The sequence below is a fragment of the Sinocyclocheilus rhinocerous genome, unplaced genomic scaffold (assembly GCF_001515625.1).
Source record: "Sinocyclocheilus rhinocerous isolate Xijiao unplaced genomic scaffold, SAMN03320098_v1.1 scaffold57, whole genome shotgun sequence".
Lineage (NCBI taxonomy): Eukaryota > Metazoa > Chordata > Actinopteri > Cypriniformes > Cyprinidae > Sinocyclocheilus > Sinocyclocheilus rhinocerous.
In genome coordinates this window covers 1,120,114-1,133,710 of record NW_015652130.1, presented here as the reverse complement: position 1 = coordinate 1,133,710, position 13,597 = coordinate 1,120,114, and the positions used below count along the sequence as shown (strand labels likewise).

The window sequence follows — 13,597 nt, the reverse complement described above, 5'->3', positions numbered from 1 at the left end:
TTATGAGTGGAGCGGAGCGACGGACGTTTTACGTCCTTGCTCAAAGCGTTCCAATCCGTCAACTACTGCTCCCCTCCTGCTTTTCCATTTTACTAGGAAAGAAACTCGCTTCAAGCGATTTTGGAGGCAGAGGAAACAGGGTCGCGCCGACTTTAAAAAAAAAATCGTAACTCACTGTAGTGTAGACAAAGCTAAAAAATTTTAATTTTAGAATTATTGATGTTTATATTCAGACTCTATGGGCAATTTTATGTTGTTATTATTATATGCTTGCTTGTTTGTTGATATTAATGTCAGATTTCTATTTGTTGCCTCATAAACAAGTTTTTTTTGATTGATCAGATTTTTTATGTCAGGATTTCAGGATTTAAGCAATACACATTGCTTAAGCTGGCTTGAAGTGTAGACTTCATTGGTTTTAATGTAAACCTTCTAGTTTATTGTGGGTTTCAGTCAAGAAAATATGTTGCATAGTGTGCTACATTTTAGGAGTTTGAAAAGCTTCATTAAATTTGGTTACATTTAGAGACTAGAGCTGCTTGAGGCCTTGTTGCTAAAGGAAAACTCAAGAAAATGTCCAAAGGAGGTATTACATTTGGATATTTGACTTAAAACGGTAGCATATTTAAACCATAATATTATCAAATTTAACAAAAGTACAGTATTTTATTCATACCAGGTACATCAGTACATGTGGTATGTACTTTGGTGTATACTTCATACTCCATGTGCTAAAAAGAATACTTTGGCACATGGCCAGGTTTGAGAAAAAAAAAAAAAAAACTTTACTATGGCCCTTTTTTCTTAGTGTAGTATGTCCTTGCCATGCCTTACATCAAGTGAAATGACATCTTCTGGCATGTGTGATGCCCTTCAGATTAGCTATAATATATTCTCACCTCAGGACACCATCGGAGCATGGAAAAATGTCAGTGAGTTACGCTTGTGACAGATAACCTCCCTTGACCGCTCTATGAAGGAGCACAAGATCCTTAAGTCAACCTCCCAGTGAGTGAATATGTTTATGGGCTCTGAATGATGTCTTAGTGCCAGCGACTGCCTTCCTGCTTGGGAATGTAGTCTCTCTTGCTGTTCTCATCACATGGTTCATCAGTCAAGTGAATTGAAGCAACGCAGGGCTGGGAAAAGGAGGGCGATGATGGGGAGCTGACATTTGCAGGATTGGGCCTGTCTGCTGAACGCTGTTGATCCAGCTGCTCCAGAAAAATAAAAAAATGATATCACAAGAGTTTTCAAATCATCACTGGAGCATTTCAGCATGTATTATGCAGTATATATGTATATGTTTGTTTGTTTTCACAATTCAAGAGAATTTATTCTTTAGATGAGTCATGCTCTGACATCAGTCCACACTTGTATTATTTACCAAGCTGCCCTGTTCTTTTACAGTAATCAAATTGAAACATATTAGCAGAAAACCACTGACATACACTACAGTGATGTGCATTTAAGTGGAGTCACTGCCTTCTACGGACGTTGTTTCCCATGGAATTATGGGACTTGTTCCCACGACCTGGTCCAGTGGGGTGCATTCCTCACTAGGAGGCATACATTGCATACACTCAGCAAAGATAGTAAAGAGGACACTGTACATGCATGCCATTGATGTCTGTATTATATTTAGACACTGTATTCTGTGGCCCACAGAAATGACAGCTGCTTTATTCGCTGATCCAATGCGGTGCCACCCTTAGTGAGGAATAAAATGCTGACACCACTCGTTTCTCCACGTTCTGTCGTTCATCTGTAGAGAGACGTTTGCTGCAAATGTATTAATATACTTGACCGAATGAGCACGGAACAAGGCATTAACCCTTAAAGCCAACAGCCAGTTGACAGCTCCTTTTCCAAGATGCTTTAAGCTTAGAAGAATTATGTAGATTGCAGAACATGATGTTTAATGACTCTAACAGGTGTACCTCTTTACTTGTTTGGTCACGCACCACTTTTGGTCACAGTCAAATGTAAACCGTGATACCTGCAGATGATTTAAGAGCTTGTACTATAAAAACACACCATGAAGGGTTACATTTGACATATTGCGTTTGGAAGCTCAAATGTTTCTACTTCCCAAATGTAAATGCTTAGTAATTTCATTGGTGTTTTTCATTTTTCAAAGGTTTTAAATAGACGTATGTGTGAATTAATGGGTAATTTATATGGTTTTATCTTTTTACAGGGTGGAGAGACCAAAAGTGTCACAGCTATACTCCATCGTGAGTCTGGATCTTTAGGCTTCAATATCGTTGGGGGACGACCATGTGCGGTAAGTTTAGAAATATTTACACCTTCGTCTTATGTCATTAGCTATGTTTCTCTCACCCTGTTTTTTATGCACATTTTGAAGTATCGCATCAGAAACGAGTATTGGAAACACCAAATTTAAAAAAAAATCAATTAATTCGCAAAAAAGTTTTTACGCTTGCTTGAGGTGGTTTTTGACTTGTGCAAAAAATTGTTAAAGCAAATAATGGGAGATGGAAATGCATTTTATGAATAAATTCCTCCATGCGCATCGAAAAAAGTCATGTGACTTTGCGCTATGGGACTGCATAACTTGACTAACCAGCAGACCGATCTCGCTGCACAGCATCTGAAATGTTATGATCATTCTTAAATGCCCGAGCAAAGTCTGTCGTCAAAGTATTTCTCTATAATTGCCTCCTAGGACTCTTACATGCCTGCGTACCCAAACAGCTAGTCTTTTGAGCTAGTCTTAACCAAACCTCAATTATGATGATAAACAACAAAATATGACACAGACCTTTAATATCTGTCAGGTTATTTCAGATTGTCAGTGTATCACTGGATAACTAACTTTAAGTGGAAATGGCAACTGGGAAAATACAGACATAAATTATATCTAACATATAAAGTACGTCGGTCCACCCTGAAGTGGTAGTTGTGGTATCCATATCAGTGAGAGTAAGCACCAAGCCCTTTAAGAAGTGTTTGTTTGTGGTTCGTCTGAAATAGAAGTGTGACGCACATTGGTCTGAACTGGACTTTTGCAGCAAAACCTTCCAAAGGGGAAAACTACTACAACAGCCAAGTTTCCAAGGCTTCTTCTAAAACCCAGATGTTGCCTCATCACAAAGACAAGGCTTTATTTATTTATAAAAATTCACCAGTTATAGCATATAGCACAAATTGCTATGGCTGAGTTTATGCTAAAGTGGAAGAGGTAAGTCACTAATGAGTGACACGAATGTCTGCGTCTCTTAGCAACTGTACAACTACTTCAACGTGGCCATGACCCCTCCCTAGCAAATGTTTGACATGCCAGCCATCCTGTCTGCTCGTAAGACCTTAGATATGTTCCTAAAACTTAGTGAGCTGCCTATTTAGAAAGCATTTTAAATGTCAAAGGTGCCAATGATTGTAGGAAGCGGTTTTAATTTTCTCTCTGGAATACTTGATTCTGATTATTCAATCACAGCATTCAGTGGGCAAATATTTTTGTGTTATACATTTCATTTTGTATATTTTCTATTTAAATATTAGCTGCATATTTTTAGAGTACTCTATCTTTAGTTTAGGACATCAGGTCACTTAATTTTGTTAACAGAGTTAATGTAATTTTATTCTACAACATATCTAAATTTGTTGGGATAGGATCCTCTGGTAAATAAAGGATGTTGTTGTTGTAATGGGTAAGAGGGAAGGGCTTACAGTAATTAACTGCAGAGTTCACAGTTTGACTTCCTGCGGTTTCTCAAGTATTCCATTAAAAATTACAGCACAGTGTCACACAACATGGCACAGAGTTAATGTGGTTTGATGTGGTTTGGGGGTGGGTTTAGCCATATTTTTGCAGAGGTTTTGCTATAACCTTCCTGTCCAGGTTATAGTTTCATAATGAATGGCGATCATCTTTTTTAGTCTCCCCAATCCTTCTATGAACACAATATGTCTTTCATTTGCAGAGAAGCTAAACAATGGAGCGCATTGCTTGTACACCTGCAAACAATTATTTGTGTTTTGGATGTGTCTTAAAGGGAGTGTGTATGTCTTTGTTATTCATTTTATTTTTATTTTGCAATAAAAATTACTTTGCATCTATAACCCTTACTAAAGAGGTTTATTGGATGGTAATTCAGATTTATTGATCTTTTAGGCTAAATATTGCTGACTTGTTTTTGAATTGCAGGATAATAAAGATGGCACTTCGAATGAAGGAATCTTTGTGTCGAAGATTGTGGAAAATGGACCGGCGGATAAAGAAGGAGGTTTGCAGATCCATGACAGGATAATGGAGGTAAGTGCCTCTGTTTTATGCCAGATACTCTGGCCTAACCAAGATGCAATGCAACAACTTGAGAGGTTTATTTATGATTTCCTTTCCATGTTAAAAATGAAATTGTTGTGCATAGTGGCGCAAATAGAGCCAATCATAACGTATATGATATGCATACACAGTTATGGAGATTTTGGACCAATTAGATGTGTAGTGCAATGTCGTTTGTTGCAATCATGGCTGGTTGGGACAGAAACTTTAAACGTGTTGCACCATGTCGGGACAAAGTTTAAAATCTAAGATTTTTGCCAGTTACAGCTCATCCTGAAAAGAACAGTTGTACAAGCCGGTATTGAACATAAATACCTGTAAATAAAATATTTAATGCATGTTATACCCTAAAAATGGCTTGAAGGTAACTGCTTTTACAACATTTCTGTTAAAATCTTTTAGCCCTGACTATTTCAGAATATCTAAATTTGGTTGTTCATTGTAATTTATTAGATGTTGTTTACTGACTTGTAAAGGAATCCTTCCTGGCTGGCTTCGGGTCAGAAGGCTCTCTCTTACCTTGGAACAAAATCTGGACTGTTTACAAAGGCCAAAAGTTCACAGTGGTCACTTTTAAGGGTGTATAGAAAGTCAGCCCTACAAAGGTTGCTTTTATAGCAGCATGAAACTCAAGTGTGGTACAACGAATGCATTGAATTCGCTGTAGCATGTTATAAATATGGCCTGGGTCTGTACAATTGTTTAGCTAAGTTAATGTAAATATTTTCACTTCGTGTAGTCGAATCATCATTCAACGAAATGGTAGCTTTCACCGCAAGATTTTTTCCTCTCAAGAGTTAGTTGAAAACATCACTTTTTGGTTGCGAGATTTATTAATTTGCGCTTGATGTCAGTATATGCAGTATGTAGGATGAGGAAGTCGTGCCTGCTCTTATACTAACTTTTAAGTGCAGCCACATGCAGTGTGCTAACCGTAAGTGTCTTAAACTCTCCTGTTCGTTTAGATATGCCGTAAGCCCTTGAGACAATGGATAGATTGAGCCACCTAAGGCGACAGTAATGCACTCGGCGCCTGGTGACTTAAGACCACTAAACTGGGGGACGCTTGGGTCCCAGATTGGTTAATGCATTGGGCGGAAATGTGCTAGTATGACTTACTTGGAGGAAGGGGCCAGAGTGAGGGGAAAAGCTTTGGATTGTGCTTAGTATGCCAACTGCTGCTTTGCCGTGATATCCGAGAGTGTTCCTTGTGGTTTTTGTGGATGTCACCTACATCTCTGCTTTTACTTTTTACTTAAAAAAAAAAAAAGGACATCAACTTAACAATACATAGATATTTGAGAAGGGTTATCAGTGACTGGTTTAGTATTTTCATTGTAGTGTAAGCTTTTTCAAGATATTTTGCTCTAGGATGGCACTAGACCTAGAAATCCTTCACTTTTTGTTTTTGTCTTTTGAATAATTAAGGTGAGTCAGCATGCGTGCCAGAGGATGTAAATACATAAGGAATATGAAGCACAAAGCCCTAGGTCAGTCTATTGAGTAGACCTTCAAAATTTATAGTCAGAAACTCTCTCCCACAATGCAAAGCTGTTCCCACCCTGTGCAGTCAGTTTGGATCATGTGTACATGGGAATAACATTTTCTGCTTCCTTCAGGAGATTCATCGAAGGTTTTAAAACTACTTTAATAATATTTCCGCCATTTGAAAAAGATGCGATAATGCTTTTCTTGCTATCGTTGACACCTGAGGTAATGTGGTCTCTGAGATCAAAATATGGATTCTAGTGTTACTTTGGCGCCTCAGGTGGTATTGCATATTTAATTATGTTGACTTGAGTAATGACTTTCTGTAGAAATACAATCACAGGGGAAGAATTAATGCAAAATTGCTTACAGCAGTTTTGTTGCCATTGAAATTTCACTTGTACGTTTTTAAACCAACACCCTGTAGTCCTATCCTTTATAGCCCATGAGAGTTAGACTCAGCTGGAGTTTGCTGTTTAAAATATTTTCCTCCAGGCCCCAGCACTCCTCTGTCTCTCTTGCTACATCAGCATTTTTTCATCCATCATACGGATTATCCATTTATTTCCTTTTTCCCCACAGCTCATTTGGATACACTTGTATTCCTTGGCAATTGTGCATAGATGTTATAGATGTTACTGTCATTTTGAGGTGTAGCACCTTGCTGCATGTTGTTGATGTAAAATTATGATATCCTTTTAAGTTGTTTCTTTAACGTCAATGTTTTTTTTCAAATGGGTTTAATTAGGTATGCCCAATATATAAGTTTCATCTTAGTGGCCAAGATTGATCAAGTAATTTTTAAAAAATCCATCAGTATTGGATACTTAATTGTGAATGCCATTTTATCCAAATTTTTACCGTTATTTGCTGTAACATGTCGTCTTTTAGTAACGCTGTTAAATTTAATCTATAGCAAATCAAAAAATTACTCTATACTATAATGTTGTGATGCCTCAATTCCCTTGTAACATGTAAACAACTAATATTGTACTTAATGCACTTTAATTGTGCAGAAGTAGTACTGAAGTCCAACTAAAATATACTAAAATAGTATATTTGATTGTGCTAAAGTGGAACTATCGCAAGTATACTTCAGGTGAATTTTAAATATCTTGCATTTAAAGACCGATATTTATCAAAGATCATACTATCCTCATCAAAAGTGAAATTAAAACACATTTTAGGCTTAATATTAAGAAATGTGCATCGTACATAAGTAGTACTCCCAATAAAGTTTAATTATACTTTTTATATGTGACCCTGGACCACAAAACCAGTCTTAAGTCGCTTGGGTATATTTTTAGAAATAGCCAAAAAAAACATTGTATGGGTCAAAATTATCAATTTTTCTTTTATGCCAAAAATCATTAGGATATTAAGTAAAGATCATGTTCCATGAAGATATTCTGTAAATTTCCTACAGTAAATATATCAAAACTTAATTTTTGATTAGTAATATGCATTGCATATTTTATATACATTGCAACTTTAAAAGCGATTTTCTCAGTATTTGGATTTTTTTTGCACCCTCAGATTCCAGATTTTCAAATAGTTGTATCTTGGCCAAATATTGTCCTATCATAACAAACCATACCTCAATGGAAAGCTTATTTATTCAGCTTTCAGATGATGTATAAATCACAATTTCAAAAAATGAACCCTTATGACTGGTTTTGTGGTCCAGGGTCACATATCAGTAAGTCTTGAGCGATATGTCCGTAAGTTTGTTAATAGATTTGAACTATACTTAGTATGAAATAAGTTTTAAATATATTACTAAGCATTACATGAAAATAATAAGTATCAGCTTATTATCGGGACCCATTATTTTAATCTTTGGCCAGTAAGCAACCAGCAACATCATAGAACACTTTAACAAATTGCATCGTAACAGTCAAGACTCATTTAAAACTACTTTAATTATGTTTCTGCTGTTTGAAAGGAGTGTTATAGTGCTATCTTGTTATCAAATATATGCCAGAACCTGTATGAGTCCATTGAGACTGTTGGGTGACTAGCATTCACTGATCAGTACAATGCGTTCTGGAGTTGCGACAGCATCTATGCTGAGAGCATCCAGGCGGAGCGTGTGAATTTGTGTCATAGGGTGAGCAGGGCCATCACGGTATTCAGTGGGCTTTGTGCACATGTTCCTGACAGCAGCAGTGATGGGTGACTCAGTGAGCGAACATGAGAAATTCAAGTCAGGAACACACTGCACAGATCATCTGGCCCTTATGAACGAGCTCAAATAAATTTCACTGCCCGACTTTATAGAAAGTGAAGGAATGTTTAATTGCTCACATCTTATAGGGAGTGAATTGGGAAAATCACGAGCAATCCCCTTATTCTTCAACTTCTTTTGGCCTCAGAGATGTTATGTGCACGTACATGACATGCCCATAAAGATCTAGAACCTCCCACGGCCGTCCGATGGAGTAGTATCATGGCAGATGTCCCTGTTAAGCACCAGAGAGGCAGGCTCAGATAATTCAGCGGATGAATAGTGCCTTGTTCGCTGTAGACATTTATTTTCCTCATAAAAAAAGATGTAAAAAGGGAAGGAAAAAACGGTGCTGTGTTTGCGCTCCACACTGTTCGAAAATTTTCACACATAGTAGTCGTGTTTGCCTGCGACAGTTTGATTTATGCATGAATGGATTTAACACAGCGCTTGTGTTTGGAAAAACATCTTTATTCCAGACCTCAGTTTTAAATTGTGATTGTTTGTATATCACAGGGATGCCTAAAAAAAGATTGCAGTCAGTTGTCCTCACATTAGAATAAAAAATTATATACTTGTTAACATTTTTTAAACTAATTTGTGCTATTCTACATTTTTAACATGGTAAAAAAAAAAGTGTACGATTTTCAATTTTAAAAAATTCTGTGCACTAGCATCACCAAATGGAGTAGTTTTCCAAACATGGACCCCAGTCTGCCATTGTACGGTAAAACAGGTAGTCTTACACCATTCACCATTGGTTGAGCCAGAAGTTTACATTTCAGACCACTCAAATAAACAGAGCTATGTTAAAGTGCTGCAGAGTCACAGTGTTTACACTTGTCTAGGAAATCAACCCACAAATGGCTTACTCATAGTTGTCTCTAAACATTTAGCTGGGATAGAAAGTATTTTCACCACAACAAAATGGCACACACCACCTTTAAGTATACTGTTTGGCGCAGCTAACGTACGTTTTCTATTTCATCTCAGCCTAAGGGGTGTTGGGAGTACAGTACATGGCTATGGTACCTTTAGCTGCTTGTGTTTTAATGTGTTTTTGTCATAAAACCATGTTTTTTTTATATCCAAGTGTAGGTCAGGGCTATCTTCAGGAGCATTGGATGTGTTGGGGTAGAAAGAGGTCATGGAGATAGACTAGGTTGTAAATGTCACCTTGTAAAAGCTTGCAAACAGACAAAGGTCAGAGGTTGAACAACAACCAGACTTTAAAAAGCAGCTCCACTGAGAAGCCAGTGTTTGCCATCTGAAAGAAGCAAGAACCCCAACATAACAGAAGATTGGTTGTTTTCAAACAAGAGTTGAATATAGCTGGGAATATTTGAGAAACATTTGTCATGATTTTGTCATTATAGTATAGTATCTATTGATTATCGCTTTTAATTGGCATTGTATTTGGCCTATTACATTTCCTAAAGAACATGCCATGCTAGTTTTGCATCCTCCTCAAATACAAGAGTATTTGGACAGATGTTTTAATAGCAAAATAACTTGTTTAAAATTTGCTTCAAATACATATAATGCATGTGCAGCCTTCTAGTAACACCAGTGGTTCTTTATCTTTTTCTGACTCCATATAGCTGTAAGGTTACCCACAGTGCACCACTTAACACCCAACGGTGCTTTCAGTTATTTTAGTGTGTGCTTGCTGTCAGATGTGGCGTTAAATGGCGTGAGGGGTGAGTGGCAACATGAAAAGAGTGGCAGCTTGAATAGATATGTTAAGAGTCTGGAGAGGATGGGGCCCATTGCTAGCATGCAGATGAGTCCTCAGGCCTTTGAACTCAGGTTGTTAGCATTCTTGTCCACTGATGATTAAGAAGAACCTTGTAGATCACAGATGTAATGAAGGACAGAGGAGGAAAACATGTATAAAATGTGCAGTTGGTTTTATAAAAAGGGAGATTCGGGATGCCCTGAGTCTTTGAGGGAAAATTATTTCAATTTCAGATGATGTAGGCTTTTGGTAGTCCCTAGGATCTTTCTTTGGTTTTGGGTGGAGTGGTTTAGAAAGGGCTTGGATTCAAAGTGTTTTTAATTCACCTCTCATTCTTTGATCACATTTCTTTGTGAAATGCTGTTTGGGTAAATCTCATAAAAACATGCTAAATTTCAATTTAAAATAAAATAAAAATGCAGAACCAATTATACTATTTTGTAACTTTTAGATTTTTTAAATGTGCAAAATTAAATATTAATTTCAGAACAATAAAAAAAATCTTTTTTTTATATCAAATCATTACTATAATGTATAGTAAAAAATAATGCGTATAAAAATATTTTATTTTAAAACAGCTTAAATTAAGTTGAGATACAGTAATGAGAATTGTTTTGTCTCAATTATAAAATGTTCTCAATTATGAAAATGTAATATAAATGATTCTTTTATTTTGTTTTATTTCAAGAAAGTTCTTGAGAAACTCCCATACTTATAGAGAAACCATGTTGATTTATTTTGTAATTAATTTACTGTTACGGTAACAGTACTGTAACTCATCCAGTATACTCTCCACTGAAACAGGCATTAACCTTAATCTGTCCCACTCTGGACTTTATGACCATAATGTACATTTTTGAATCAGGAGAACATGTTCTTAGTTTCCTCAGGGACACAAAGTCAGGTCAACCCAGCATGGGGCTGCCCTGCAGTGTCCAGTCTCCACCCTTCTTCCTTGACAACTAAGATATCACAGCACATGTCATCTTTAGCGTGGAATGTGTCACAAGGTTCTCTCGTGTTATTTCTGACCGAGTCCAACAGAGTTAATTAAAGGTGGCAGCTAGTTCACTGTGGGCAGTATCACATGTTATTTGGCATCTGATGGCAAGAAGAAAGCCTTTGTCAAAGACTTTATTGGATTTGTGCCTCTGTCTTTTTTTCTAGATGGAAGTTAGCAGGGAGAAGGAGAATAGGCAAGTAAGACTGTTTAGTCCCAGCGGAGAGCTGTTTTCCAGTTGACTGGAATGGCTGACTTAGCTTATTACAGGACATTAAATCTATTGGAAGTCTTAAAATGGATTTAATAGGCTTCTGGTCTTGGCTTCTGTTATAGCAGAGCATGCGTGGATGAAATGGACAGTCATGTGGTGCATGTATGATTGTGTGTATACAGTGGTGGCCAAAAAGTATTAGAACAGTAGTATTTTCACCAGCTAGAAAATGGTTTTAAGTCAGTTATTTCTGTCTTTTGCTGTAGTGTGTCAGTAGGACATATCAGTTTACATTTCTAAACATTCGTTTTGCCATTAATTGTAATAATCCAGTGAGATTTTTGTTTGCACAAGGAGTCTGACAACAGCCAATGCTCCACACAGAGATCTGATCTCATCATCATCCAGTCTGTCTGGAATGACTTGAAGAAACAGAACAAACTGAGACAGACTAAATCCAGAAGAACTGTGGCAACTTCTCCAAGATGCTTCAAGAAACCTACTTGCAAGTAGGTTGTACTTTAAAACCATTTTTTCAGCTGGTGAAAATACAAGTGTTCTAATAATTTTGGCCATCACTGTATGTTTTAGAGAGAGATTAAGCCAATGGGCATTGCTAGAGAGACAGAGCATGTCATGTCTTTAATATTATAATGATTAATAGCTTTCATTAATTGTAAGAAGATGAATGATGAGGAAAATAAAAAAATGTTGTTAGTAGTAGTAGTAGTATCATTGTAACAATTTATACAGCACTTGTTAACCGACCATGTAAACGTTATCATGGGCCGATGCTGTTAATCTCGATTAGCCAAGAAATTGACAGTTAAAAAGTCTGATATCAGTTTATCACTATTCCTTTCAGACCAATATAGAACTTCTTGAAACTGCCTATGAAGGAGTCGCTAAATTTGGCTTGGCCAACTATAAATATGTTGAGAATTCTGTTCAGCAGGCTTTTTCTCTATTTTAAGAAGACATGAGTATAATTTATAGCTTCTAAAAGGTTTAGAGAGGGGGAATATGTAGGTATAATTAAGGCTAATTGTCTTTCCAATCAATCACCAGGCTTGTGTAAACATATCAGTAAAAATAGTCTCAGGTTGCCTTCCCAGCTGCTTTCACAGTCAGACCCCATTAACCGCCCACCCCCATAGCCTCTCTAATTAACTACCCTCAATTAAACGCTAATAGGCTGATTAACAGACCCTCGGTCGTGAAGTAATCGGCAGTCGTTTCCTTCTTGTTGCCCTAAGTAATGCAGGCCAGGCCCCAGGCCTGTTAATTACAGCCCACATTGAATGCCCTCAGCAGGACTTGAGAAATGTAGCCTGTCCAAGTCAGGAAAGTGTGGTAGATGTTGAAAAAGAACATGTCTGCATTATGGATTGTTTCAGCCATCTGTAATGCAAAAGAAGAAGAGAAGGCTACCACGAAATGCTCTTTGCGGTAAGGCCACTTGTTGACTTTCGCTGGGCTTTCATATCGTGGCTCTGTATATCACAGTAAATCAATAGGAATGGACAAATCATTATTTAATTTTGTTCATATAAGGAAACTCGTAATTTTTTGGTGGCTGGGTATTTGAGTCGAGACGTCTTATCGTCTGTGATTTTCACCAAATATGGTATCAAGGAGTCAGGTCATTTATGAATCCATCTACTTTTATGAGAACACATGAACACAGTCTTCCTGTTTTAAGACTTGGACGTAAAGGTAATTTTCTGCTCACTCCCTCTTTTTATGGACGCACAGCCACAGTGATCTTGTAAATGTACTTATTGAATGTCTGTTCTGTAATTTAAGCTTGGTTTTCACCATATTTCAGCAGCTAGCTCATGATTAAAGTGAGCACGTTGCAGCCCAAGCTGAGAACTGAAGTCCTATTTCCTGTCATAACTCACCAAAGTACAAGACTACACTTCTCTGTCCCTCCTCCCAACAGATATATAGTTTTACTGTACTCAACATGACTATTGCAATGCCAGAAGCATATGAAGACTTGAATACTTGCCCAGTGCAATGCAAACATGAGGCCCAGCTGTTGTTGTTGCATTACTGCACAAGTAGCATTCACTAGTAGGGGGCTATAGATTTGATTTCCAATGTCCTAGTCTTTAAACCAAGTGTGTTACTATTCTAGTAGCTAGCATAGAAGAGAAATGCATATTTCAATGCTGAAAATGTGGTGGGTAACCTACTTGCTTTACATTGCAAATTGCATTTTTACATGTTTTGTTAAACCTAACTGGCATAGCTAAAACACTCTTATTTGCATAGTATGTTTTTGACCTAAGAAGACTCTGTTGCAGTTGTTGTATGTCTCACATCTGGTTACTCATCCTAACCTACTACTACAAGATTTCTTGTAATTTTTGGGTGTTCCTGGTCTAGTGTTTCAGCTCAGGGACAAGTGAAGTCAATAATAGTCCAGTTGAGTCTTCTATTTGGCTACAATTGAGACATAATTGGTCTGAGTTCGATGATTTAGGTCTTTGTGTTGGCAGGCCTCAATAATCAAACTCCTTTTAAATCCAGACAACATGAGTTGGTGTACAATTCCTTCATCCTAGCCTGACAAGCTTTCTTTTCAAGAGCCATTTAAGAAAGCAGTCTTTCAC

General features: G+C 37.2%; 1 protein-coding gene across 1 annotated transcript in view; it reads left to right on the top strand.

Moving 5' to 3' along the window:
* The window catches only part of LOC107713474 (E3 ubiquitin-protein ligase PDZRN3-like), a 108,106-nt gene that overhangs the window by 12,763 nt on the left and 81,746 nt on the right, over positions 1-13,597 (top strand). Inside the window, exons 3-4 of the mRNA XM_016518989.1 lie at positions 2,201-2,287; positions 4,172-4,279. Of these exons, the coding sequence (XP_016374475.1) occupies positions 2,201-2,287; positions 4,172-4,279 (195 nt within the window). The remainder of the gene's footprint in view (positions 1-2,200; positions 2,288-4,171; positions 4,280-13,597) is intronic.